The sequence below is a fragment of the Brassica napus genome, chromosome C4, assembly GCF_020379485.1.
Source record: "Brassica napus cultivar Da-Ae chromosome C4, Da-Ae, whole genome shotgun sequence".
NCBI lineage: Eukaryota > Viridiplantae > Streptophyta > Magnoliopsida > Brassicales > Brassicaceae > Brassica > Brassica napus.
In genome coordinates, this window is record NC_063447.1 from 18,630,067 (window position 1) to 18,654,408 (window position 24,342).

General features: G+C 31.5%; 2 protein-coding genes across 2 annotated transcripts; one reads left to right on the forward strand and one right to left on the reverse strand.

Moving 5' to 3' along the window:
* Positions 1 to 492: 492 nt before the first annotated feature.
* LOC106418356 (NPC intracellular cholesterol transporter 1-like) lies at positions 493 to 8,626 on the forward strand. The gene is made up of 37 exons (XM_013859048.3): positions 493 to 814; positions 1,051 to 1,179; positions 1,313 to 1,420; positions 1,861 to 1,977; positions 2,086 to 2,236; positions 2,316 to 2,563; positions 2,638 to 2,805; positions 2,885 to 2,958; positions 3,045 to 3,162; positions 3,235 to 3,318; positions 3,402 to 3,488; positions 3,590 to 3,691; positions 3,784 to 3,852; positions 3,952 to 4,047; positions 4,146 to 4,367; positions 4,467 to 4,550; positions 4,626 to 4,754; positions 4,832 to 5,030; positions 5,112 to 5,255; positions 5,335 to 5,378; positions 5,464 to 5,547; positions 5,641 to 5,709; positions 5,792 to 5,868; positions 5,954 to 6,023; positions 6,189 to 6,338; positions 6,462 to 6,527; positions 6,645 to 6,789; positions 6,875 to 6,939; positions 7,021 to 7,086; positions 7,181 to 7,274; positions 7,399 to 7,435; positions 7,539 to 7,596; positions 7,711 to 7,821; positions 7,946 to 8,013; positions 8,159 to 8,225; positions 8,314 to 8,382; positions 8,467 to 8,626. Exons 1-37 carry the CDS (start codon positions 779 to 781, stop codon positions 8,542 to 8,544), a joined length of 3,783 nt encoding a protein of 1,260 aa, XP_013714502.2. The 5' UTR covers positions 493 to 778; the 3' UTR covers positions 8,545 to 8,626.
* Positions 8,627 to 21,474: 12,848 nt separating this feature from the next.
* LOC125585860 (E3 ubiquitin-protein ligase At1g12760-like) lies at positions 21,475 to 24,342 on the reverse strand. The gene is made up of 3 exons (XM_048755567.1): positions 24,301 to 24,342; positions 22,268 to 22,870; positions 21,475 to 21,507 (listed from the first exon to the last, which is right to left on the reverse strand). The coding sequence occupies exons 1-3, from the start codon at positions 24,340 to 24,342 to the stop codon at positions 21,475 to 21,477; spliced, it is 678 nt and encodes a 225-aa protein (XP_048611524.1).

A 24,342-nucleotide genomic window follows, 5' to 3' on the forward strand; every position in this document is an offset into this window, starting at 1 on the left:
CTTGCAATGCTTCAGTTCACATTTCAAATTTAAACACAGAAGGTTGATAATCATTGTCACATCTAATTATGAATAATTTATTTTCTAATCATGTTAATCAACACAGAGAACTCTTGTAATTTCTAGAGTTTTAAGATTATCAACATCAACATATTTTGTGAACCCTTGATTTATTAAATATATGCTTAATTAAATATAAATATTAAAATATTAAAATAATTAGTGTATGTAATTTTCATCGACTATCAGATATATTTTTTTTTGTTTTTTTTGTTTCAGTCCTTTTAATCAAATATGATCAGATTAATTCCTTATTATAATATTGAATTATGGTAATTCCTTAATGTCAATATGGTGAAATTAATTTAAATATTTTTAACATATGTTTGTATTATTGATTAGCAACTTTTTTGCAATCTTTTTTTTTCTGAACAGAATTTTTTTTGCAATCTTTTTATATAGAAAATAGGGACTGGAAACAGAAGCTAACACAGAGTGTATATCTCTCTATATATAAACACGCTAGCACACATGTCTCAAAAACATAACAACACAACTATAAAACCTCTCCCTCGTTTGACTCTCTCTCTCCCTCTCCCTCTCTCTCTCTCTCTCTCCCCCTTAAAATCTGGAACAGATCATTCACACCTCTCCTCTCTCTCAGTTATATTTCTTCCACGTTGGTTTCATTCCTTCTCATGATATTCTGAGAATCCTCACCAAACTTGCTTCGATTTCTCTGTGAAAGAAAAATCAAAATCGGAGAAAGGAAGAAACCATGAAGATTGTTCCATATCTTATCCTTCTCTTCCTGGTAAGTCCTCTCTCTCTGTCTTTCGATTCATATGCTTCTCTACTCTAATGGTTGATTTGTTTCTGTTACTGGATTGTAATCCAATGCATTAGCTACATCTGAATATCCTAATTTTTTTCATATTTTCTGATATTTCTCTGAATTGTTTTTTTCAATTTTCGAAATACACAAAATGTTTAATATATTTTGAAAATTTCTGAATTGCTTTTTTGTTTGGTTTGAATTTACCGATGCAGATTCTGTATAATATTCTGTGTGGAGTAGAAGCAAAAAAATCAGCAGGATATTGTGCGATGTATGATATCTGTGGAGCACGAACCGATGGAAAAGTACTGAACTGCCCTTTTAACATTCCTGCTGTGAAGGTGCGTGTGACCTTTCATTTATTGCTGCTTGCTGATTTAATTTCGTTTTTTTGACAGAGCAAAATGCAAATGATTTTTTTTGTTTGTACAGTAATAAATGATTTTGTTTGGGTTTTATAAAAATGTTTCACAGCCCGATGATTTGTTCTCATCAAAGATACAAAGCTTGTGCCCAACCATCACAGGCAACGTTTGCTGCACTGAAACTCAGTTCGATACGTTACGTTCACAAGTCCAACAGGTAAACAACTACAACAACAACAACAACCCTTTTTTTTTTCTTCTTGATGTTAATTTTTTAACTTTCACCCAAAAGCTGACTCACATGTTTCAGCGGCTTTTGTCTGAAGAAACATCAGTGTGATAGGCTGATAGCTATAGTTCAATAAGTATTAATTTTCTAAACCCCTCTCATGTTGTTGATAGGGACTACAAGTTGTTTTATTGTTCAAGTGGTTGTGACTATTAGTGGGTAGTGGGTTATTAATGTGGTGATGACTATGGTTTAATAATTCATATCTAAACCCTTTTATCCAGGGTGACCCTGAGATTTTGGGGTTATAAGCCATTTAGTTTTTTACAAAATTGGAAGCATGTCTTCGTAATTTTCTTCAATTATTGATAGTGATTAGAAATTTATTTATGTGAAAAAGATTGTCTTATTTTTTTTGTGCGTGTCAGGCTATTCCCTTTGTTGTAGGCTGTCCAGCATGCTTGAGGAACTTCCTGAATCTTTTTTGTGAACTTACTTGCTCTCCTGATCAAAGTCTATTTATCAACGTCACTTCCACCGCAAAGGTATATAAGACACACACATTTTTTGAACTTTCTGATTGCTTCAAACAATCAAACATCAAGTAGCTTATGTCCAAAGTGCCGCTGTGTTTTTGTTTGTTTTGGTGGCAGATAAAGAATAACTCGACCGTGGATGGGATTGAGTACTACATAACCGATGCTTTCGGAGAAGGGATGTATGAATCTTGCAAGAATGTGAAGTTCGGTAGCTCGAACAGTCTAGCTGTAGATTTTCTCGGGGGAGGTGCAAAGAACTTTAAGGGTAAGGCTTTTATTCGTTTTTCTTACCTCATATTGTTGTCAAGAATAACTAAATTACATGTTCATGTTCTGTCATGCAGAGTGGTTTACATTTATCGGCCAGAAAGCTGGTGCGAATATGCCAGGCTCCCCCTATGGGATCAAGTTTTTGCCGATGCCACCAGCGTCATCTGGAATGAAGCCTATGAATGTGTCTTCTTATTCATGCAGTGATGACACTCTTGGATGCTCTTGTGGTGATTGCCCTTCTGCAGCTGCTTGTTCCAGTACATCAGCACCTCCTGCTCAGAAACAACGTTCTTGCTCAATCAAGATTGGATCACTTGAGGTGAGGAATGTGAATTTTGTTTATTTTTTTGCTAATAATACTTATGAATAACATGTTTGGTTTTAATAATGCAGGCCAAATGTGTTGATTTTGTGCTAGCCATTTTGTATATTGTCTTGGTTTCGTTGTTTCTTGGAGGAGGTTTGCTTCACCGAATAAAGGGTAAGAAAAAGAGCTCACCATCATCGTCAGAGCCCAGAGGAGAACAGAGTTCTGTTAAACCAGACACTATTCATGCGCAGGTACTTTCCTAGTGCTTAGCCTTACTTGCAGCTCTGTAACAGTTGAAGTTTCTCATTGCTTTTATTTATGTTCTCTTAGATGCTACAGAACACACCACAGAGGAACTGGGCTCAGCTGTCAACAGTACAAGGATACTTGGCCAGATTTTACAGGTTCATACAATGTGCTGCTTAGCTTCAAAACTAGGAGTTATTGACATTTGTCTTGTTTTCTGTTTTTTTATTTATTTATTTTCCAGCAAGTATGGGATCTGGGTAGCAAGACATCCAGCTCTTGTTTTGATTGTGTCAGTCTTTTTAGTTCTTCTACTTTGTGTGGGTCTGATCCGATTCAAAGTTGAGACACGGCCTGATAAGGTACTGGTTGTAACCTGTTTAACTTTTCCAGTAAATGTTCATATTAATGTGTTATCGTACTGTACGTTGCAGCTATGGGTAGGAGCAGGGAGCAGAGCTGCTGATGAGAAACGATTCTTTGACACCCATCTTGCTCCTTTCTACAGAATTGAACAGGTTTCACATTTCTATCAACTTTTCTCTCTGTTACAAGTTAACAAGCATTAGTTTTTTGACATTGTTATGAAAATTTTCTGCAGCTAATAATAGCAACAGCTCCAAAATCTTCTCAGCCGGAAATTTTGACAGATGACAATATTAAGTTACTTTTTGACATACAGAAGAAGGTAACTTCTTACTCATTTCCACTGTTTTTTTGTTTTAAATTCCATCTGATCACCAACATAATGTTTCATGTAAAAAAAAATTGTTTTTCAAATATGGTAAGGTTGATGGACTCCGGGCAAATCACTCAGGTTCAATGGTTTCTCTGACAGACATTTGCATGAAACCACTTGGAGAAAATTGTGCCACACAGAGTCTTCTGCAGGTTTACACTCCTTCCCTTTTTTTATAGTAGTTCAGATTAGATTTACTAACTCTTTTAACGTATCTGGTGGATTTATTTTCTTCTTGTGGCAGTATTTCAAGATGATACCAAAAAATTATGACGAATTTGGAGGTGTAGAGCATGTTAAATATTGCTTTCAGGTACCTCCTTGAATTTATGTAGTATTCCATTTTAATAACTCTATTTTTCTTCTATATATTTAAACCATTTTGTTATATTATCACCAAACTCCTCTTCAGCATTTCACCTCGTCAGAATCATGTTTGAGTGCATTTAAAGGTCCCCTTGATCCAACAACTGCACTAGGAGGTTTCTCTGGGAACAGTTATAGTGAGGTAATATTCTTCAGTTTGTTAGGAGTAAACCACATAAGAGTTATGTCGATTTACATGAATTATCTAATACCTATTTTGAACTGACATGCTTAAGACAGGCTTCTGCTTTCATTGTGACTTATCCTGTGGACAATGCTGTTGACAACAAAGGTAACAGAACAGAGAAAGCAGTGGCTTGGGAGAAAGCCTTTATCCAGCTCGCCAAGGATGAGTTGTTGCCAATGGTTAGATCAAAAGGTTTAACTCTTTCTTTCTCTTCGGAAAGTTCTATCGAAGAAGAACTGAAAAGAGAAAGCACAGCAGATGTCATAACTATAGCCGTGAGTTCCCTTCTTTTTGTTCTCTAGGATCTTGTCTTCTGTTCCTACTCTGTTTGGTTTCTAATATGTCTTTGTACTTGTTCTGTTTCTTTGCTTCAGATAAGTTATCTTGTCATGTTTGCATATATATCACTGACACTTGGGGATACACCTCGTCTGAATTCCTTTTACATTACATCCAAGGTATGATAATGATTCTGATACTCTTAAAGAAATTACTTTTAAACTTCAAAAGTATATTTCCTTATTTTATTACAGGTTTTGCTTGGTCTATCTGGTGTTCTTCTTGTCATGCTGTCTGTCCTCGGCTCCGTAGGATTTTTCAGTGCCATTGGAATGAAATCTACTCTAATCATAATGGAAGTTATACCTTTTCTTGTTTTGGCTGTAAGTGGTGTCTGGTTCTACTCAAATATGTAGCCTGATGTTGTTGTGGTTGACGTTCTTGATATTTAACCTTACAGGTCGGTGTTGATAATATGTGCATACTGGTTCATGCCGTTAAGAGGCAAGAGCAAGAGCTGCCTCTGGAGAGACGAGTGAGCAATGCCCTTATGGAAGTTGGACCATCGATTACTCTTGCAAGTCTAGCCGAGATTTTAGCTTTTGCTGTTGGTGCTTATATTAAAATGCCAGCTGTTCGAGTCTTCTCCATGTTTGCTGGTCAGTAAAAAACTTTTCCAGCATTCAAGTTCTTCCTTGTGTTTTTTTTTTTAACGATTCTCTATGCTTTCATGTTTGCAGCATTGGCCGTCCTTTTGGACTTCATTCTCCAGGTTACTGCTTTTGTTGCCTTGATAGTATTTGACTTCAAACGTGCTGAGGATAAGCGAGTTGATTGCTTCCCATGTATTAAGAGAGCACAATCATCAGATGGTGATGATAAAGGTACTAATATCATTTTTGGGAGTCATTGTAGACTTTGTGAAATTAAATTCTCATTTGGAGTTGTCTTGTATCACTTCAGGGGTTGGTCAGAAAGAACCTGGACTTTTGACTCGATATATGAAGGTATTTTCATAAGTCAGCTTCTACCTTAATTAGGAGATGGTTTATGTTCTACATAAATAGTGATAACTTGATTCTACAATTTCAGGAAGTCCATGCACCCATTCTTAGCCACTGGGCAGTCAAAATATTGGTTATTGCCTTCTTCTTTGGCTTAGCAATGGCTGGAATTGTGAGTTGATTCGTTTTTTGTGACCTATAATAGTTTTTTTTATTAGCAGTTGAAATTTTCATCGCTAATATAATGTGTTTATTAACCATGCAGGCATTGGCCACTCGGATAGAGCCTGGTTTGGAGCAACAGATTGTTCTTCCTCAGGACTCGTATCTTCAGGTTTGCATTGATGCTACCAATCATAAAAGTGTACCCAATGTAGGATTATCTCTGACAAGTTTCTCTCTTTTTTTACATTTAGGATTACTTCAACAATATTGCTACATATCTTCGAATAGGTCCACCTCTTTACTTTGTTCTGAAGAATTATAACTACAGGTATAATCACTTTCTGGTTTTAGATATAAGAGTTTGGTCCAACATGTGTGTTATTAAAAATCTCAATTTTGCCTTATGTCCTCAGCTCGGAATCAAGACATACAAATCAACTTTGTTCCATTAACAAGTGTGATTCTAATTCTCTTATGAATGAGGTATATAGCTCGTCTGCATTTCTTTTTTTTTTTAATTCATCCTCTTTATTTATATAATATATTTTATTATGTTTTCTTGCACATTGGAAATAGTCTGACTATCTGCATTTTTCAAGATGTTTACAATATCATTTTATTGTTCTAAAGTTGATTTTATGTCCACAGATTGCAAAGGCTTCTTTGACCCCAGAACTAAGCTACATAGCTAAGCCAGCTGCTTCATGGGTCGATGACTTTCTTGTGTGGTTATCTCCCGAGGCATTTGGCTGTTGCCGAAAGTTTACAAATGGTACCTTTTGCCCCCCTGATGACCAGGTATATGCTAGCTCTAGAGTTCAGATACATATTAGCAAAAGTAGCGGTGTTACATATATTATTTATGATCAAAATTGATGACTTACTGATGGCGGCTAATTCCCTTGTACTTGCATTTTCTAGCCTCCTTGTTGCCCTCCTGATCAAGTGAGTTGTGGCCTAAGTGAAGTTTGCAAAGACTGCACCACGGTAACTTTACTCATGATGATCTAATCTATATAACTAATTACCCTTTGTTCTTGCTATGTGTTTGTTTACTCTCTGCAGCTTTCTGTAACTTTTTTGTTTGTTTGTGTGGTTGTGCAGTGCTTTCGTCATGCTGATTTAACTAGTGACCGCCCATCTACAATCCAATTCAAAGAGAAACTTCCTTGGTTCCTCAGCGCACTTCCTTCTGCTGATTGTGCTAAAGGTGGCTATGGTGCTTATTCTACTAGTGTTGATTTGAAAGGTTTGTTTTCACACTGTCCCCTTTTTCTTTCTTCCATGTCATTGTACTGATACCAAAATGTGTGATATGTGTCTCTTCTTATCAGGATATAAAAGTGGTATCATACAAGCTTCATCGTTCCGCACTTATCACACACCTCTTAACAAGCAGGTATATTTTCTGATCCCTATAATATGCAGCCCACGTTTGATATCGTGTAAGTTTATACTATAAGTTTTTGTTTTTTTTCAGGCTGACTTTGTTAATTCAATGAGAGCTGCTCAAGAGTTTAGTTCCAAAGTTTCTCGTTCTTTGCAGGTAAAAAAATAATATACTAGTACTGGACTATATTCTAACTGTTTCTTATTAGTGAAGAAGATAAGTGGCTAACTTGTGAATGATTATCTTTCAGATGGAGATATATCCATACTCAGTGTTTTATATGTTCTTTGAGCAATATCTTGACATATGGAAAACTGCATTAATCAACCTCTCCATAGCCATCGGTTCGTAACTCTCTTCCAGTCCCACATCTTTAGTTCTATTTTCTAGTTGGTAGGTCTTTATTTTTACATTTTTCTGAGTTCACATATGAAATAACTTTATTTGGATGTCCCATTCATTTTACAGCTGCCGTCTTTGCCGTGTGTTTAATCATCACATGCAGGTATCACACTACTAAGCTCATTTCCAATGCAGTTCACTACCAGTCTAAATATGATTAAACTTAACTCTTCAAATCTTTTTCCTCTGTCTGCTTTCTAACTCAGTTTTTGGAGCTCTGCAATTATCCTGCTTGTGATTGCAATGATCATCATTGATCTCCTGGTAAGTCACTCTAATTGTCACTTACGAATAAAATACATAAAACTGATTTTCATATACTCATGAGGTTACTGATGTTTATACTATTATGAACCCTTGATTTTGGGAACATGCCAGGGAGTAATGGCAGTCTTTCACATCCAGCTAAACGCATTATCGGTTGTAAATCTAATCATGTCCGTGGGAATAGCGGTTGAGTTTTGTGTACACATAACACATGCTTTCTCGGTTAGCTTCCCCCTCTGTCTGTATATCAGTATTCAGAACATGTTTTTTTTAATGTCTGTATAGCAGTATTGATCATTACATTCGCTTTTTTTATCCTGATCACAATACTTTTCTAAATGCTCAGATTAGCTCCGGGGACAGAAACCAACGGATGAAAGAGGCGCTTGGTGGGATGGGAGCTTCAGTTTTCAGGTATTAATTGGTCTCTCTTCTTTAACTCGACTCATAAACTTAAATATGCCAAAGGATATATAACATAACCAAAGTCCCAAGTAACATATGTTCTGGATATTGAAATGTTCTAATAATAATATTTGTATCATTTCACTGTTTGCAGTGGAATTACACTGACGAAGCTAGTTGGAGTGATTGTGCTTGGCTTCTCAAAATCAGAAGTATTTGTGGTATGTGCTTTTGTGATCTCTTGAAGTCCTTTTGTTTCCTCGTTTAACCATTTTCATATTTGACCTCTGAATTTTTCTTTTGCGTCAGGTCTACTACTTCAAGATGTATTTGGCACTAGTCCTCCTCGGTTTCTTGCACGGTCTTGTATTCTTACCGGTAAGTCATGATCATTCAAACACTCTTTCGATGTTAGTTTTGTTGTTATTGTTCTGATATGAGGGATGATATTGGACTGTGAAGGTGTTCTTGAGCATGTTTGGTCCGGCTCCAAAAGGGGATAAGCAAGATCATCGACCTTCGGCTTCATCGCAACCGTAACTCAATTAGGTTTTATTCTTTATTTTTAAAGGTTTTGTTCTGGATACATCTATTTGGAAATGGTTAAAGATTGTTTCACCCATAGCCACATAGAAAAGCTAAGTTCAGTTCATGGCAGAAAATTTTAAAAGAGAGAATCACATCAAATGTGGAGAATCTGCAGGAAGATAAATGGTATTAAAAGAAAACTGATGAATTGAAGAATGTATGTTTACAGTTTCAAAAAAAAAAAAAAAAAAACAATGTATGTTTGGCTAGAACCGTTAAGGAAGCAAAACAAAACTCAAACCCCAAATGAATTAGGGGAGAAGATGACGAAGAAACACTAGTATCATCTTTGTGGAACTAATCTGCCAAAAAACTTCAAAATTCAAGGGTAAGGTCTCAATGCATTTTATGTTTAATACTCCCTCTGTTTAACGAAAATTTTAATTTTAAATTTCTTGTTTCAAAAAATGTCATTTAACCCAATGTAATTTTATACATTAAATCTATATTTATCTTTTAAATAACTAATAGAACTTTATTTAAATAATTTTAATTTAATTAATTATACATTAAATAATAGTATATTAGTATATTTAAATTTTTAATTTATTTGAAATGTATTAACGTTAAATTTTCTTACGAAACTAAAAAAAGGAATATCTTAGGTTTGAAACAATTACATTAAGAGTCATTTCTCTATTTTATTATTACAACTAGATTTTTTAACCGCGCTACGCGCGGATAAGATATTATATGTATTTTTCAATTCTAAAAAAATAATGTATAATATTGTATTACATTATTTAAAGAATATAAAATAAGACTACATAACATAAATATATTTTTTTAATTTTCTTTGTGGAAATCATTATGTTATTTGATTGTTGTACTTGATTCACATATTTGCATAAATATTTGTGATAGATGAATAACTATATTTTTATCATCAGTAAATAATATATATTTATTATATAATATAATAAAAATGAAATTATTTACTTTTTAAACAAACTTGTCTCATGTTGGGGACTCGGTTATAGACATTATATTCGAATGAGACATTTTTACAGTTATCAATGTTCTTAACAGTCAAGAAACAAATCTGAATATCAAAACAATATCTCATACGATCTCTTTGTGGAATAACTGCTCTGAAGAAATTGAATTTAGGCATCAAAAAGGACTGGAAATAGATGTGCAGATATGTTATCTAAATCAGCTTTACAAAGTACTATTCATAGTTCATCATTTCTTAAACATCTTGAAATAACTGATGCTAATTAATAATATATTTTTGGCTGGCAAAAAAAAATCAAATTTGTCTAATTATCGCTTAAATATTTTATTAATATTGTCTAAGAAGCTTTCAAGTGATATCATAGTTTAATTTTCATTAGTTTTTTTTTGTTAATTTTTAGAGTTTTTTGTATTTAAGATTTTTTTCCATATTAAGCTTCTATTTCTTTCACAGAATTGAAATATATATATATATATATATGTCATAAAAATTACCTTCAAATCAAATTTAATTATTTATTATTTTGTTTTTAATGAAAATACACTTTTTAAATAATTTAATTTAAAATAAAATTATATATTAATTTGCTGTATTCTAACAATTTGATTGATTAAATTAATTTGTTTTGGTGGATAACTTAAAAAGTTTTCATATGAATCGGAAAAAGCAAGCTTATGTTGTTATATTATATTTATTTGTGTATGTAGAATCTATATATAATGCTAGTGTGATAAAGAAATAACATTATTTTTTTGTAACTTCAAAAAGATGCATTATTACAATTTGTAATTAATCAAAATTGAATAAAATGGTAATTAAATATTTTGTAAATCTAATTGTTTTTTATCTTGTTTAGTTGGATTCTCATGAAAAGAAATCGATAGGTTAAACAAATGTTTCAAAATTTGTTGTGTTATTGTTTTGTCTATAAATTACAAAATTTGTTGAATTGATATATTTAATTATTGCATCCTTAAATAATATTTTATTAAGACATTAGAGGACTATGTTTTGAGTTGTTTTGTCAAAATTGTACAAAAATCTATGTTTTTTTCATATTTGTCACGAAAATTTATATGTTAAACTTACTTTTACAAAATTCTTAACTTTGTCACAAAAACAAAAAACTATATTTTTTCATATTTGTTAATGTTCTCACACTTTCAAAGAATATATTAGCTTAGTCACTTACTTATTTTTGTTTACAAAACAAAGTGTTGGAGTCTTGAAAGTTGAATTCATATTATTGTATTTGTACATAAGAGTTTGTGATTACATACTTAGTGATTCTTGTATATGTGTTCAAGAAAGTTTCAATGGCTTAGTTGTAACTGCCCTATATTTATGTCATAGTAACCCGGGTTCGATCATTTCCTTCGCATTGTTTTTTTCATTTTTTTACGAAAAAATAAATGAGATGACGTGGCAACTTCGGGCTCTCTGATTGGTTGATTTTTCTATCCTACGTGGACATCCTATCTAAGGCTTATATTCCCCTTTTATTACTATCCTACGTGGACAGACTTATATGATTACACTATGGATCCATTTTTAGCTTTCTCTAACCAAACCCACTTTCTACCTATACATTAACTAAATAAGCTAACTTTTTTTTGGGTCAACATTTTCATTCATTCAAAGATTTTACAATGGCTTAGAGCCAAGACATTACATAATTTTGATTGCTATGCCCGACTTTCTTTACTAGTTGATCAACATAATGAAATAGATTCCTAGGTACATGGTGAAAACTAAAACTATTTTAGGTAGCTAGAGCCAAGATCTATACTAATAAAGTTGAAGAGAAAAGTTTTACAATGCACCACGTTATCTCTTTTATTCTCATTTTGCGACACGTGTCGAACAAGACAGTTTCTTCTTTTTGATTTTGTTTCCAACTCGTGGATCTTCCTCTTTTTTTCTCTTTGGTTTTTCTAACTCGTCGATTAGTTGGGTTTCATGATAATTTATTGGACATTTATGTTTATTTATTGACTCATACTTTATGTTTATACTCCTTATCAAATTAAAAAAAAAAATCCCCTCATTCTGTCTCACAAAAAAACAAAACAGAACCTACGTATATAAAAACTACACTACATGAAACATTAAAGTGTATGAGTTCTCGGTATAACTGACGCGGGCACACCGTCTGCAAAAACAAACAAATATATTTCGAAACGAACATCTATTATACTAAGAAAAACCTCATTATGAGAATCATGCAAATACAAAAAATAACTAATATTATCCAGCTCTCGTACAAATACACACTACACATTATTATACATGGTCTTGGAAATAAGTAACAACTCAACGTAGACAAAACAGAAAACTTATCACAAACTATTGACTCGAAGTGTTAATGCCCCCTTAATAAATGAAACTTTGAACTAAATGGTTGAAGAATTAAAGAAAAGAAAAACTTAAACACACCTTCTATAAGACATAGCTATAACAACTTATCTTCACACAAAATACTACACCATGAACAACATACCACTTCTCTCTTATCAGCTCTCACATCAAACAAAATCTACATGAGCAAACCCACAACAAACATTACAAGTCTACATCCACAGTCCCAACACACAACCATCCATCATTGATTTTCAGCTACCGTCTATCATTGACAATCAAAGTAATTTAAAAGAAAACTGAGTACATGGAATTCATGCTAACTTACCATCACATTCACCACCCCGACTCAACTTTGCTTATTCAAGAGACTACTGAATACGTGATAAATAATTGCTAAACAGCTACAATACCATAACTAATGATCTCCAAGTTACTCTTACCATCTAGGACTACAACCAAAATGCGACTGCAAGACTTGACGTCGATCTTATCATCACAGATCTAGAGGAAACAAATAGGCCTCCAACTATAGAAGAAGAAAACGATATATGCACTATATGCTTCGGAAATTACAACTATGGAAACAAACTTTGCTCTCTTACTTGCGGTCATAATTTTCATTTTACATGCATTGATCAATGGCTTCGTACAAATAAAAACTGGCCAATATGTAGGGAAAGTAACGTATGATTCCACCCTCAATATGATTAATAACATGGAATATCATGTTTTCATTTCCAATTTTATTTGTGTAGTATTTTCTACTTTGGTTTTTCATTTCTAGACAAAATAATTAATAATTTATCCTAATTAATAAATATTTTCCATTCACACCATTATTTTATTATATAAAAAAATAACATCAACAAAGACAAACAATACATGACACACCAAAAAATTAAGATTACTTCCTAAAATTAAACTACAAATGCTGGACTATTTTATACAATTCACCGGTTTCTTACTATCTGCCTACACTACTTAAACCATAAAACCATTAGCAATACCATGAATCCATATATTTCTTCATCATCTATCATATAACGAAAACTTTCAAAATACCATTCACCAATCAAGATATGCTACATAAAAAAAAAATTACAACAAATGACAGCAGCTCTGCGCGTAGCGCGGACAAACCACTAGTATATCTATATTATTAAAAGTGAAGTACTTTTTACTATCGTTTGAAAACATAAATAGTAGTATAAATGAGAATTGTTTAGAAACATGGATAAAAATATAAAAAGAAGTATAATGTACTTTTAGTAATTTCATTAATAAATTTTCATTAATTGTCTTTCAATATTTCACTCAGTTTAACAATTTCATTAATTATATTACCATAACAATACCTCACATCATTAAGTATATTACCATAATAATAATAATAGTTCAGATTTTTATTTATTAGTTTTTAACATTTACTTTGTGCCAATTGTAAATTCAAAAATTAAAATAACTGGGTTTTGCATATAGTTAAACATTCGGTTTAGTTGTTACTAAATTTTTTTATTTATTTTAGTTTCAATCGGTGGAAAATTACGTAGCCAAAACATAATTCAAAGACATGTTTTTGTGAATAAAATAATAACTCAAATCAAAATAACAAAAATGTATTACATTTATTGTAACTTAATTTTTCATTCCATATAATTATTTTACTAAATAAAAACTCTTCCTACTTCACTTAATTTAGCCAAACACATAAAAAAATTATTTTTATTAGTTTATAAAATAGGCTAGGCATGACATTTGCTATCCATCTAGGTACGGATTGTTCCTTTCGGGTATCGGTTTTTTTTTTTAAAATTAGGCTTTGCTTGAATATTATAAATTTTTGTTTGGGTTTTGAGTTGGATCATTCTGGATCTGGATGAATTTGGTTATGATGTATAGGAACCTAAAATATCTAAGTAATAAATGTATTTGAAACGAGTTCGGATATTTGTACCAAAAATAACCATATTGCCCGATTCGGTCCAGGTCTTTTGAATACAATTAGTTATATTACGACACATCTAAAATATAAAACACTAATTATGAAAAACAAATATCAATGTATAAAAATGTAAGAACCAATACATGCGTGGATGCACGGATCAATCTCTAGTATATTATTAAAACTGAGGTACTTTTTGGTACTGTTTGGAAACATAGATAACAATATAAATGAGAATTGTGTGGAAACATGAATAGCAGTATAAATGAGAAGTATGATTTCATTTTATTAATTTCATTAATATAATTATATTAACTTTTTTTCATATTTCACTCATTTTAATAATTTCATTAATTATATTACCTTAACAATACATCACATCATTAATTATATTATCATAATAATAATAGTGCATATTTTTATTTATTAGTTGATCAACATTAACTTTGTGCCAATTATAAAATCAAAAATATAAAATAATTGGGTTTTGCGTATGGTTAAACGTTAGGTTTAGTTTGTTTTACTAAAACTTTTTTTATATATATTTTAGTTACAATCGGTGAAAAATTACGTACCCAAAACATTATTCAAATACATATTTTTTTGAATAAAATAATAACTTAAATCAAAATAATAAAAATGTATTACATTTATTGTCACTTATTTTTTCACTCCATATAATTATTTTACTAAATAAAATCAGTTAGGCATGAACATTGAGTATCCATTTAGGTACAAGTTGTTCTTTTCGGGTATCGTTATTTTTTTTTGTTTTAAAATTAAGCTCCGCTTGAATATTATAAATTTATTTATAGATTTTGAGTTGAGTCCTTGTGGGTCTGGATGAGTTAAGTTCTGGTTTATATGAACCTAAAATATCTAAATAACAAATGTATTTGAAACGGGTTTGGATATTTATATCAATATAACTGTATTACCCGATTCGATCCAGTTCTTTTGAATACAATTAGTTATATTATGACTCATCTAAAATATATAACACTAATTATGAAAAAAATATCAATGTATACAAATATAGAAACCAATACTCCCGCGGGTACGCAGATCGATCTCTAGTCTATATTATTAACATTGTTGTACTATTTGGAAATATGAATAACTGTATAAATGAGAATTGTTTGAAACATGAATATCAGTTTAAAAAGAAGTATAGTGCCATTTTAGTAATTTCATTAATATAATTACATTAATTATCTTTCCATATTTCACTCAGTTTAACAATTTCGTTAATTATATTACCTTTACAATACATCATATCATTAATTGTATTACAATAATAATAATAGTGCATACTTTTATTTATAAGTTAATCAACATTAACTTTGTGTCAATTATAAAATAAAAAATGTAAAATAACAGAGGTTTGCATATGATTAAATGTTCTGTTTAGTTTGTTTTACTAAAACTTTTTTTTATTTTAGTTTGAGTCAGGGGAAAATTACGTAGGCAAAAACATAATTCAAAGACATATTTTTGTGAATAAAATAATAACTTAAATCAAAATAATAAAAATGAATTACATTTATTTTCACTTTGTTTTTCACTCCATATAATTATTTTACTAAATAAAAAATTCTTTCTTTTTCACTTATTTTAGTCAAACACATAGAAAGAGTCCTTTTTATTAGTTTATAAAATCAGTTAGGCATGGACATTAGCTATCCATTTAGGTACGGGTTGTTCTTTTCGGGTGTGATTTTTCTTTGTTTTGAAATTAGGCTCCACTTGAATATTACAAATTTATGTGTGGATTTTGAGTTGGGTTATTCTTCGTCTGGATGAGTTTGGTTATGATTTATAGGAACTTAAAAATATCTAAATAACAAATATATCTGAAACGGGTTCGGATACTTGTACCAAAAATAACCATATTACCCGATCCAGTCCAGGTCTTTTGAATACAATTAATTGTATTACGACTCATCTAAAATATATAACACTAATTATGAAAAACAATTCAATGTATAAAAATGTAAGAACCAATACTCGCGCGGGTGCGCAGATCAATCTCTAGTTCTTCATTATAGTAGTTGCTTCGGTGATTGTTGCTTCTCGTCCACCTCTAGCTGTTGTCTCCAAATTCCTCATCAGTTCCTTACAGTCACCTAGGAACACAACATTTTTGTATCTGAGTCTGAGTTGGTAGCTTCTACTGCAGCATTTCCTTGAAGTTTAAGGATGCCTTCTTTGTTTGTTAAGGACCATTCTATTCCAACCTTGTCAGTTGGTGACTTGCAGGATGCATCTGCCATACGATACAACTCCGCTTCCGGGAGGAGATCGTGAGAAGTGTGACTCTGAGAAGTAGTGTGTGCAACGTGTACATCCAGTGGGTCATACTCCATTGCTTCATCCCAGAGCCTCTTGTCAAGCCAAGCTGCTTTGATAGTTTGAACTATATGATCCCTTTTGTTTTCAAAAATGAGATTGTTTCTCATTTTCCAGATTCTCCAATCGAGAAAGAAAGGGGATGTACCCTTGGAATCCCTTGAACCTCCATCAACTAATTCTTGAAAAAGATTCAGGATTGTATTATGTTGATCTAAACAAGGGCATCTATCCAACAACTTTAACCACATCTTTTTGTTCAATTTTTTTCTTCCTTTTCCACTGTGCTTTTTTTTTCTATCCCCGCCGTTGAAAAAGACCAACGAAAATCATGTCTCAAAAAATGCAGTTCAAATAAGGGATTATTTGCTATCTAACCATATTTTGAAGTTAAATTAAGTATATGACATTATTAACAAACTAACATTTAGCTCACATTTTCTCCGGTTATACTCTCACTAGTAACAAATACCCGGTCACGTCGATGCTTTTTGCTATGACATAAATGAATCACTACTATTTACTATCAACCAAGGAATGAAACCACATTATACATGGGAAATTCCCACAAATACCACATTGATAGTACCACTTTTCATGTTTACACTAACTATTTTTAACTTCATTTAATGAAGGATAAAAGACATTTATATCTCTAAGATTAACTAATCTATACTTAGGGTTTAAAATTGACGGGTGAAGTAGGTTTTTGGAAAGTGAAATTTAGGATTCTAATAAATATATAAATAAATACTTAAAAAATATAACTAAAAAAAAAATAGTTTCAAACATAATTTTTGATTTTCAAAAACATATTTTGAAAACCAAAATTCGGAAAAAAGTTCACAAAAAATTTATAAAAAAGTTCGAATTTGAAAAAGTATAATTTGAAAACATAAAAAATATTTTTTTTATATCTTTATTTTATTTTATTATTTTTATTTAAATAATGATTTATTTTATATATATAGAGAACAAGAATATAAAAGTCTTTTGCCACTTAATGAAGAATATATTTTTGAAAATATCCATTTAGTGGTGATAAAGATGAAAAGTGGTACTATGAAAGTGGTAAACATGAAATTTTCTCATTATACATTTATATCACAAACATATTTATTACAAATAAAATAATAAACAACAATATAAAATCTACAAGTGCCTGGGTGATTAAGAAGAATATAAAATTGAGTTTGGAACTCTTGTTTTATTTTGTAATATGAAAAACATTGTTCTATTCTATTTAATAAAATTAGAATAGTATTGCACTTTTGTATACAGAATAGAATGATCTGTCGTTACAAATTGAGCAAATTGTTATTCAATTTATAGACTACAACCAAACCTCCTAAATACAAAACCCAACCCAATCCTAAATACTAAACCCTAAACCTTCTAACCTCACCCACCTTTTATATACTAAATCCTAAATCGCAATCACTAAACCCTAAACCCAAATATAAACTCAAACCCAAATATCAAAATTTGAAATAATGTATAAATTATTTTGTAATATTAAAATTTTGCTTTTCATGTACAAGATATAGTATGGACTCTCTAGGTCCATTCCATTTGTATACGTAAATTAATAACATCGCACATTATATTAAAAATGGTATGGAATAACAAATTGATAAATAAATAGTATAAATTCTTATAAATAGTATAGTTGCCACTAGTCCACTATATAGTTTTTATTAGTTCACGGTATTCAACACATTTTAGCTATATTTGACTTTTAATAATACTAGATCATTTTCCGCGCTACGCGTGGATAAATGCCTTTAAATTTTTACAAATGTATGTTGTATAATGGTAGCCTGTAAGATAGTTAAACTCATTTTGTAGAATTATTTTGATTTTTAAACTCATTTTTGTAGAATTATTTTGATTTTTAAACTCATTTTGAATTATAATGGTAGCATGTAAGATAGTTATTTTGGAATTATTTTGTTTGTATACAGGTTTGAATAAAAAATCAAAATTGTTATAAATAAATGTATATGAAATTTCTTCTTTCCAATAACACACTTATAAATATCATGCTAAGTTTATGTCATCAATTTGAAATCAATTGTGGAATGCCGGTTTTAAGACCGAAACCATTTTGAATATGTTTGGTATTGCAATATTGAATTAAGTTAAAAAATATATATATATATATATATATATAACATAACATGAATTATAATTATGAAAATATATTTTGTTATATTGCTTTTATTTTATCATTTTGCTATATTTCTTTATTTTATTTAGAATGTCTTAACCTTTTTATTTTAGAGGTTGTTCATTAATATAAATTATTTTTTAACACAATCGATGTATTTTATTATTTGAAAATTATTTTTTTAGTACAGTATGACATATAAATATTAGTGCGCAGTTAATTATTCCTCTAAGTTTAATCATAACTTCGTGTTATTCTGTTAATATTAAATATTATTGTTTGGCTATATGACCATCAAACACATGAATTTTAAGAACTTAACCTTCTTTGCATTTGTGTCTTTGCCTCGTTCTTGAAAACCTAAAAGTTGTGAATTGTGGTGGAATTTATTGTGTTTTAAACATATGCAATCATCATTTTACAGTAGAACCTTTATAAAGTAATACTCGATAAATTAATAATCTCTATAAATTAATAAATTTTGTCGGTCCCAACTTGGGCCAATGTAAAATATGACACAAATAGATAAAATAATAAGATAATAATATTTTTAAAACTCTCATGTAAATATATAGTCCCATTAAAATCATAAATTGCTAATCTATCTCTATATATTTTATATAAGTACAAACTAAACATTATATTGTTGGTTTTATATTCACAACGAAAATACTTCTTGTTTTCTTAATATTTTAATATATTTTGATAATATTTAGTAAAAATATATCAAAAATCACATAACAATTCGATGAAACATAAAATATACACCAAATAAGATAATAAAATAATATGAATGTTAAATTTATAAAATTTAAATAATTTATATACGGTAAAAATAAAATATTTTCTTATTTTATTAATAAAATAGAAAAATAGAAAAAAAATCCAAAAAGTAAAACTTTTGTAAATTAATATTTCTATAAATTAATAAAAATTTAAAGTCCCAACATTATTAATTTATTGAGGTTCTACTGTACTTCCTCTTCTAAACGTATCTCTCAGTATGATGATAATCGTGAAAGAAGTGTTACTAACTCACTATAGTATTTTATAGCTAAAAGGACCTTATTTTTAAACATATAACTTTGGTGCAAAAGGTTATTGAGAATGTTAAAACTTTTTTTTTGTCTCAATATTAAAATGTGAAAACTCAATTAAATTGTTTAATGATGATGGCTCTAATAGTATAAATTTTCAATCAAATTTTCTTTGCAACTTAACAAAACTATTTTGTTGGTATATAAGGCAAAAGTAAAAACAGTGTCATAATCCAACAAAATGAGAAAATACAACCTTGCTAAGTTGGTAAACTGAATCAATTGAATATATTTAATACTACTGAGTGTGAATTAAATAAAACTCACTTCTGAAATAAAAATGGTATAATTTTTTAAAAAAAAACAGAAATGGTATATACCCTTTTGTTATATTGCAGATTGTTGAAAGTATATTCCAAATTGGACAGAATAATCTTTTGACGTGGGTAAAATGATCTATACCATTTTTACGAAAACATTTTTACTGCATATATACCGTACTGATTTAAAACAACAAATGCCAATATCTGACGCTTATACTATGCACGTTTTGAACTGAAACATGCATTTTACGGAGACTAACAAAAAACAAATTCGAAAAGTATTTCTACGTTTTCACGGGAGAGCAAGGAAATGAGGGAAAGCAATAGCACAACTTTGTTTTTACTCTTCTGTTTCCTTGTTGCTTCTGATTTGGTGAAAAGTTTAGTATTGTTACATATTTTTCAATATTTTTATCTCAATTCTGATAGTAAGTTTTTTCTGATTAGAAAATTGTGATTTGTGAGTTAACTTCACAAAACATAACGCTGGTGTCACTTAAATTGATTAAATTTTTTGAGCTTGTGTCATCTCTGGTTCCTGAAACCCTAAGAATTAATAAGAAGATTATCTTAACATTTTACCAAAAGAAAAATTAATACAAAAATCTTATAAAGACAATGCAGGGTTTTTATATTCAATCAACGAAGAAGAATAAGATTACCTCGATCACTCTTCATTTTCATCATCTTTGTCCCCTTATCCTAAACCACGTATCAGTTTCTCTTCTTCTTCAATCGAGTTTGAATTTAGAGTCAAAAACGGTAATGTTTCTTTAAAAGTTATAAAAATATTTTTTGTGGTTATTCTTCATTATTTTATTCAGGCTGTTGGTTCATAATTCTCATCCTGATGTGTTGGTACATGCGAGGCCACACGTTTTCGAAAATTTTGTTTGATCATTTCGATCATTGACATCTACCCAGTTAATATTTTCTATTCAATTTTCGAATTGCATACTATGAAAGAAGATATAATAAATTTAATGTGAATAAGCAGAAAGGTTTGATTTTTTTTGTATGTGATGTTAATTATCTTCCGCATGATTATTGTCAAGAAGGTCCGGCTATTTAAAATACCACATAACGGATGTTAATGAATTCTCGCTGCCGTTAAACATAATGACAGAAATGTTACGGTGCTCACATTAGCGATAGCCTGAGGAACCTAACAGAGTCTTATCTCCGAGGAGTCGTCTTCGTAAACGTTGACTACGACATCATTGTTCTCCACCCATGGAGTTGAAGACGACGGCTTATTTAGTCGGAAGATGCATTGAACCTTTGAAGCCGTGCACCGGCCGTTCCTTTGCCACAATGAGGTCTATTGAATCATCGAAGCTTATGTGAATAAAAAGCTAATTTTCCATTTTAGATATAAAAACTCTGATCACAATTTTTATCAAAAAAAAAAACTCTGATCACAATAGTAGTGTATGATTGTAGCCAAAACGTCCCGGGATTTCAAACCAACACTCTGATTATAACACAAAGCACTTGTTTTCAGTCCTTTCTCTTCCTTAGCTTAAAGTTGTGATTTTTACTCAGCCATAAGAAGATTCATGTGCCACTGTAGTGTGAAGAACATAATCAAGTTGTTTCTTCAATCACAGTGGACCAACACCAAGAAGAAACATAAACAAAACTAAGAACAACCCAGAAATCAATTCAAAGAACAATGTCAACTCTTCCATAGCAAATCATAGAGATCAATTCTTACTCTTTGGGAGTTTTTAATATTTTTCTTAACTAGAACCTCCAAATATCAGAATCGTTGTCTGCAAGAATTTCAAACAGATAAGAATTCAATCATGATATGCTTGGGCTCTGTCACCAAATCAATATCTGAAACTCACCATTAACAAACACAAAATTTGATGGCTGAACACGATGGTAATCAAAAAGTTACTTAAACGCCCAACCTTGAAATCAGAAAGAAGGAGAGAGGAGTTCACCATTCTTCTCAAAGAAAGTTGTAAGGGTTTTTACAACTGTGAGTAATGAAAGGATGAAGTTTACGGGGCTGTCCATCTTGACCAGCCTGTCACTCAATACACGTACTCAACTGAATCGTGATTTATAAAAGGACCTCACATTGATAACAATCTGGGTAATCGTGAGAGAATTGCAAACGGTGAGAAAATATCAATGTAATAATTGCAAGATACGAAAAAAGAGCTTACTGTAATTTTTGTTTAACAGACGATCTTAATTATGGGTAAGTCATTCTTCATCTTCCTAGGTTTCGGAGGTTCAGATTCGTGTCTGTACCTGGACGAAGCTGGTTAGCTCGGTTAACTGAATGGCTACGGTTCTAGTCACATGTGTTTTGAAAGCTAAATATAAAAAGTTAGAAAATAAGTGAGGAGAGCGATGAGATTTGGGTGAGATTACGTTAGTACCAAACCATGGGTGTAGTTTTTGCAGATTAAGTTTTTTGATTTAGGATGGATTTAGGTTAAGAGATAGAACTTTATATAAGAGAGGTATCAAGGGGAGATGGATCACAAAATTAAAGATACTAATTTCAATCAAGACCTCCTCATGCGAATTCCTCCTCGAACCCAAAGCATCTTCCTCCATCGAGGAAGACGAAGAAGAAGAACGTGATCTCGGAGTCCTATTATTCCTCACCCTATTCCTCCTCCTATACTCAACCAACACACACTGCAACGCATACCCTAAGAGCCAAACCCTAAGCGGCATGATCGGATGCTCATTCCTCGCCATCACCAGAATAGCCCCAGCCACCGAGACAAACGCCAGGTTCCACACGATGTCCAGCACCACGATGGGCTTCAAGTAGGCCCAATCGCTCTGCCTCTCCTCGAGCTGCTCCGCCGCGACCTCCCTCATGACCATAGACGGCTCCCGCATCGCGCGCCCTCCGCCGCTGCTCGCTCGGCTCAGCAGCCTCGCGGCTTCCCTCAGCCCTGGTCTCCTCACGGATGATGATCTCCGTTGTTCTCCTCCTCCGTTGCTGTTGCTTCCCTCGTTCTCGTCGCCGCTGAGAAGTAGAGGCGCTGGATCGATGGCGTGTGATGACGGTGGCGGCGGCGAGAAGATGAAGTGGAAGAGTCGAGGGGTGGGGGTGGAGAGACTATAGACGCTGGGAGAAACAGATTTGGGCCTAATGATAATCTGAATAGAGCCAATACTAAAGTGTCAATAGAGCCATACGAAAGCCATTATGACGTGTCAAAAAAGAGTGCTCTGATTGGGCGATTTTCTGATCCTATGTGGCATATCTTAGGAGGCTTTTTATTCTCCTTTTAATAGTGTTAGATAACCATAATATGTTATGATCCGTAAATGCTTAATATCGATTAATAAGTATAAATCAATCGTTTCATTAAAATGATACAACAACAAAAATAACAAATATTTATTTACTGTACATCGACATTTATATTATACTTTCACCAAATGGAATAGAACAATACAAATAGTATATTGTGAATAAGATGCTGGTGCTCGAATTGATGAAGAACGAGAAAAAACCACCACAGAAGATGGAGGAGAAGTAGATATTGTGGTGACGATGAAACAAATGATGATGATAGCTGTGCCGATTGTACATGTAGAAGTGATTTAAATTATGTGACGGAAGTTAAGGTGTAGGTCGTTTAAAAAAAACAGAGATGTGTTACTATGAGAAGATGTGTTTCTCCAATGAACATGAGTTATATTCACTACAAGAATTATTGAAAATAGCTAAGGACTGGCAAAGACATTTCCGTAGCCATAACTATTAGCAATGAAAGTTGCGACAGATAGCGACAAAACAAAAAAATGTCACTTTTGTAGCTAATTTATAGCGGTCCGTAGCTAACTAGAGACGAATATGATCCGTCGCCACTCTCTAGCTAAATAGCTACTAATTAGCGAGGAATAAATTGTCGCCGAAAGATTTATAGTTTGAAACACATGGCTATAAATGTTTATGTATCTAACTAATATGTATGTGTTATATGTTTGAAATTTTTGTTTGTGATATATGTTTGATACTAGTAATGTTTGAATTAAGATAATGTGTATTTGTGTTATATATTTGAAACACTTCAATTTTTATGTTTATCATGTTTGCTACTTTGCTTGATACTTGAGTTAGATATTATAGTATAGGGTTTAGATTTTAGGGGTTTGTGGTTTGGGACTTATATTTAAATTTTAAACTTAAATCCAAACTATAATATAATCATAATACACGTAAAATTGATAAAAGGAGTTACAATTAATCAATGGCAATTAATTAGTGATCGAAAAAATGAAAAAATACTATCATCGGTGTATCAAGCAGGACAAAGATGATTTGTAGTTTTAGGGGTTACACCTTAAAATATAAAATTTATAGTTTTAGGGATTACAAGAGAATAATATTTGGTTCTAACTATATTTCTCTGCATAAGATTTGACTCCAAAAATTGGCTCCAATAATATTTTTGGTTTTGGCTCCAATACATTTTTGGCCCAAATTTATCACTTATGCAAACACTAACATGTCTCCACACTTGAAAAAAAAAAGAACTCTCTACCTCTCGAAGTCTCTCTGTTTTTTTCTCTCTCAATACCAGCGAGTCACCTCCGACTCTTCTTCTGACCAGAATCCTCAT